General features: G+C 41.8%; 1 protein-coding gene across 1 annotated transcript in view; it reads right to left on the bottom strand.

Moving 5' to 3' along the window:
* Positions 1-2,958: 2,958 nt before the first annotated feature.
* The window catches only part of Pmar_PMAR020870 (hypothetical protein), a gene marked incomplete at both ends in the record, with an annotated part of 2,298 nt that continues 255 nt past the window's right edge, over positions 2,959-5,001 (bottom strand). Inside the window, 3 exons of the mRNA XM_002782247.1 lie at positions 2,959-3,071; positions 3,273-3,318; positions 4,301-4,372. Of these exons, the coding sequence (XP_002782293.1) occupies positions 2,959-3,071; positions 3,273-3,318; positions 4,301-4,372 (231 nt within the window). The remainder of the gene's footprint in view (positions 3,072-3,272; positions 3,319-4,300; positions 4,373-5,001) is intronic.

Raw genomic sequence — 5,001 nt, 5'->3', positions numbered from 1 at the left:
AAACATAAAGCCTCTATATACTATCGATAACTGTTAAACTCAATAGGTATACTTTCTCCCGGAACAACTAGGCGCCCTAATCTGCAACACTTCCATCTACCGTAATAGATCCCTTTTCTACAGAGATTCATCGCTTGCTGTAATGCAGAAACTGGGCATAAAGTTCTCCCTCACCTAAGCTACCTCTTCGTCAAACCCTAGATAGCCGTAAACCCTATATCTAGATGAGCTACTTCAAATTTGTGCCTCGGGAAAAACTTACGTATAACAACTCGTTCTCCTCCATTTTTATATCAACCTCTATTTCCCTACACCAGCGTTGGTATATACTTTTCTTATTTACATACGACTTATTAAATTATATAAAAACCACCACCTCTTAATTTAACACATGTAGCTGACCATGTGCATACTCTTCTGCTTCATAACCCAACAACACCATACCAATGCGACACTCCCCTGCACCTCCATCATGTGATACCACACTTCTATAAAATCATCACACCAATGCTATGTATCAAATAGCAGATTCAAATACCATACCACTCCTATTGCAATCAACAACCCTCCCAAACTGCTCCGATGCGTTCAGCATTCCATCAAGAGTAGCTGCTGTCGACGGACCCGGTCCTTGCTCAGCTCCATCAGAGTTCCTCTCCGTCCCGCTGCGTGATCTGCTATGTCCACTATGATCACGTAAATGCGACTGTTTATGCAATTTTTCTCTGAATATCCTTCATCTCATAATCGATTATCAGGGCATGCGCATTTTCTCTCTATTGATTTCTTCTAATTATCTCATCCTTCAATGCCACCCAGTAGTAATCCAGCCCAAAGTGTTGCATCACATCACTCTACTGAGCCGAGGAAAGTGCCGGAAATTTTATCCCATATTATCAAACGGCTCCAAAACACTTCCTACCGTTTCTATTACATAACCTCGCTATTATGCATGACTATATCATATCACATTGCTATAATGTTTATGTTACCGTAATTTCACTCTCTCAATACGCCAATACCAACCCTTACAAACCGCACCCAGCAGCACTGCTCCGCCTTCTCCTCCCCCTTCTGCGTGGGGGTACCGAGGCTGCTCGTAGGGTATATATCTCAGCTATAACATCCTTAAGCCCTCTAACGAGCTCATCCACTCGTTTTTCTTTGTCCCCAAGCTCAGCTCTAATCTTCATACGCTCATTCTGAATTATCATTACAACAAAACCCATTACGCCTCGTACTCTCGATAAGGGAGCAGATCTATTCCTCCTACCGCGTCCTCTACCACGGTGTTTGATGTGTCCAGGGGTGTCCGATTTTATCTGTCAACAGCCGTGATGAATATCTCAACCAGAAAGGATACTTCCGAATCTGCATCGCTCCGCTCGTTTCGCTCTTTATTTTCCGCTATTTCCGCCCCACCATAAACCGCTTTGCCAGCCTGAGACGGTATCCAAAGGTTCAGCACACAAGATACAGATTAGGCCCGTCATACACCACCTCATTCAGCGACTCCTCTATGAATCGTAGAACAACCTAAAACACTTGTCCGACCCGAAGAGGCTCATGATTCCACTACTAATTCACAATCAGGATCCTCTAGCGGTCGACCACTGATGCACTCAAATCGCGTTGATTGAGCAGCAGCCTGCCGACAGTATACAAGAAGGTCATCTTCGTCAACCCAAGACGGCAAGTGGAATGCATCATCCTCATACATATCCTGGAGTAGCCTAACCCACGCAGGTTCGATCCCCGCTCCTGTCAATTCTACCGTAATTTACTTATTAACCGCCAGAACAACCCCACTCTTCTTCTGCTGCTGGTCTCCACCAACACCTTCCACCTCAGCTTCTCGTCCCCTCATAAACAGCGGCAAACTCGGCTGCCCGAAATCTCAAATCGAGCACAGACTATCATCAACCCCACCGCTCCCGAATTGCCAGGCTCCGAGCCCATCACGATCTCCTCTAGCCGGTGGACCTAGCCACCACACGAATATCACATGATAAACTAAGAGAGCATTAAATTCACGGGCAGCTTATGGGAAAGAGAAAGTGTCCAAATTTCATGTGCTCGATAGTATATATAATTCAATTCATCTCACTATAGGGGGTCAGGAAATGTGAGATTATTCTCGTCGGCTTCCCGAGGGGAACATGATTTTTCGCGGGAAAATACGTACATGGTCATTTCTGGTGATAACATGGGAATTCTGAGGAATTTTCGTGAAAGTTTTATTGATTTCTGTACACTTCTACCTGAATTCGTGTGTAAATTTCGTGAGGAAACTCCTCATCTCAGCTGAGGAAATCTAACGCAAATTCCAACACTAATTCATCCGTTTGCCGAATCGGATATTCTCCCAGCCCGAACATTCGTTGTCATTTCAACATGAACACCAATGAACAAAGTTTTCGGGTATTTCCTTTCCACTACCAATCCTTCTATTATTACGAATTAAATAAGCATTATAGTAATCAGTGCTGAAAAATATGTACTCGTTTTCTTCAGCTGATGAGCTCAATAGTTTCCTCACTAATCATAGGAGTTCATATACGAATCGATGAAAAAATACGAAAAGTGGACAGAAACTAACAGAAACTCTCCAAAATTTTCCCAGAGTTTAGATATTGTCACCAACACTTGTGGTTTATCATGTGCAAATTTTACCACACTAATAGTGATACTACCAATCATCATTACGGTATCATCAATACCGAACACATCTTGCTGCTAGCAGCAGACCCCATGCACCCAACAATACAACAAAACTTACGAATTTCCTTTGTATTTGCTGTATTGGTATATCGTTCGGATCGTCACCAAACGGCTCCTCCAATTCAACACATATTCTGTTGAGCCCAGTGAATCCCACCACACATAGTGTTGCAAACAGCATAGCAGGTGCCCTGAACATAGTTTATGCTACCGACACATTATCAATTAAAATACCATCTATCCAGCGAATAGCTGATCTCCATAGGCATCAAAAACACTATCCCCAATATCAACAACGACATCATCTGAGCGAACGCGAACGGGAATGGTACCATCGCGATTTTCCACGACTGAAATAGAAAAAACAAACTCAGAATTTTCGGAAAATTCCCTTCCCAAAACGACCTGATTGAAACCCAGCATGCCCGTAGATATTTCTTGGAAAACTCTGCTGAGTACAGGAGGCGGTATATTAATCAATGGGGGATTCCCTGTAGTCGCCATTGCGATTCCCTCAGTTATCCATTGACACACGAGTAATATATCATCACCACTCTGAAGTGTCGCTCTCTCATGGGCAGACAGATTCCCTATAACCTGGCAAGCAGCACTAAGGCACGACAACTGTATAGTTTCACCCATTTTACGTGAAGTGACGTGATACTCCATGTAAAAAAACGAGATATAAAATGAATTGAAAATACTTGCCGAATTACACCGGACAAATCACCCCACATGTCTTACGCGTCGCTCACTACTTACTACTTTCCAAAAATTTCCTCAGAATTACCATATTCTCCCCAACACATGTAGTTGACCACGCACATATTTTCCCCCCACACTTCACGAGAATCCATCTAGTCGTCCACCTTTTCTTTTATAAGAAATGTTTTCAGCTCACGTCCGTACATATATTTCTACACTGTTGGAATATATATCTGGTTTCCATCAGCTCGGAAGTTTCCTCACTATACAATCAAAGACACACCAAATAAGGTAGAAGTTTACAAAACAGTGAAGGGAATATGCACATGGTCAACTACATGTGTGTTGGTGGTGACAATATGAGAAATTCGAGATTTTGGAAAATTATGTTTCGTTTTGCATACTTCTACTCTAAATCGTGTGTAAATTTTCATAACATAACAAGGAAACTTGCGAGCTCAGCTGAGGAAACCAATCATACACAACATATGTTTGTTGGTGTATAGATTCTGGTACAATGGAGTTTCATCCGTTTTACGTGAAGTGGCGTAATATTCTATGAAAACCCCGATGTTGGCGCTATAGAGTAGTCGTGAAATAAATCTTTCACTACTGTTTTTCATATCACTACGGTGAAACTCCAATATTCAATACATTTCAACGAACGAAAATTTTCTTCCAATTTTACTTATTGTCATCAACAACATGCACATTCTCCGATACTATAAAACTGCTATCCGGATCAACTACTGCTTTCCCCAAGTCTTACACTCTCACATAATATGCAAAAATTTAACAAACTCAAAAATACCTACTTCAAAATAACATTCCTCATCCTCCCCCTCCACGACACTGTTGTTTCTGAGGAAATTACATACATATCAGCGACGCCAGGAATAAGTACCCTTCTGGTGAGCTCGCCATAGCTTGTCTCCTCTTCGGTTCTCTATACCTGTCAACAGCATGCATACAATGGAGTTTCACAACCCGTTTTACGTGAAGTGGCGTAAAACTCGGTGAAAAAACGCGCAATTCGCGGTGATATGCAGTAGTCGTGAAATATGTTTTTCACCAGTGTTTCTCATATCACTAGGGTGGTGAAACTCCAATGATTTTTCACCCTAGTGATATTAAAAACACTAGTGAAAAACATATTTCACAACTTACTTCGCGGAAAACAATTGTGTTATCGGCGGTCGCGGAAACATATACGTCCAATACCCTACATAAAGTATTACACCATTTCCCGTCAAACGGGTGGAACTCCAACGATAGAGTATATGTGCTCGTCATATCAACTCTGGTCCTTGCAGATCTAATATGGCGCATGAAAAATCCGGAAAAAACGGCAGAAAACAACATACCCTATTTCGCCACACATATACCAATACTACCGCTTGGACACACGGGAGATGCTAGTATCACTACTATATATTTTTCAACAAAAACTTTTCGTAAATATCACATATTTTCTTTCAACCAATTTCGCAGAAAATTAATTTTTTCAAACCGAAATCAATTTCGCGATACACCGTTTTTCTCACAACAGATAGCCACCAATCCTTCCACGATGAA

The sequence above is a fragment of the Perkinsus marinus genome, assembly GCF_000006405.1.
Source record: "Perkinsus marinus ATCC 50983 genomic scaffold scf_1104296939894, whole genome shotgun sequence".
In the NCBI taxonomy this organism is placed as follows: domain Eukaryota; phylum Perkinsozoa; order Perkinsida; family Perkinsidae; genus Perkinsus; species Perkinsus marinus.
Note: the sequence above shows the minus strand (reverse complement) of the source record. Positions and strands in the feature narration are given on the sequence as shown.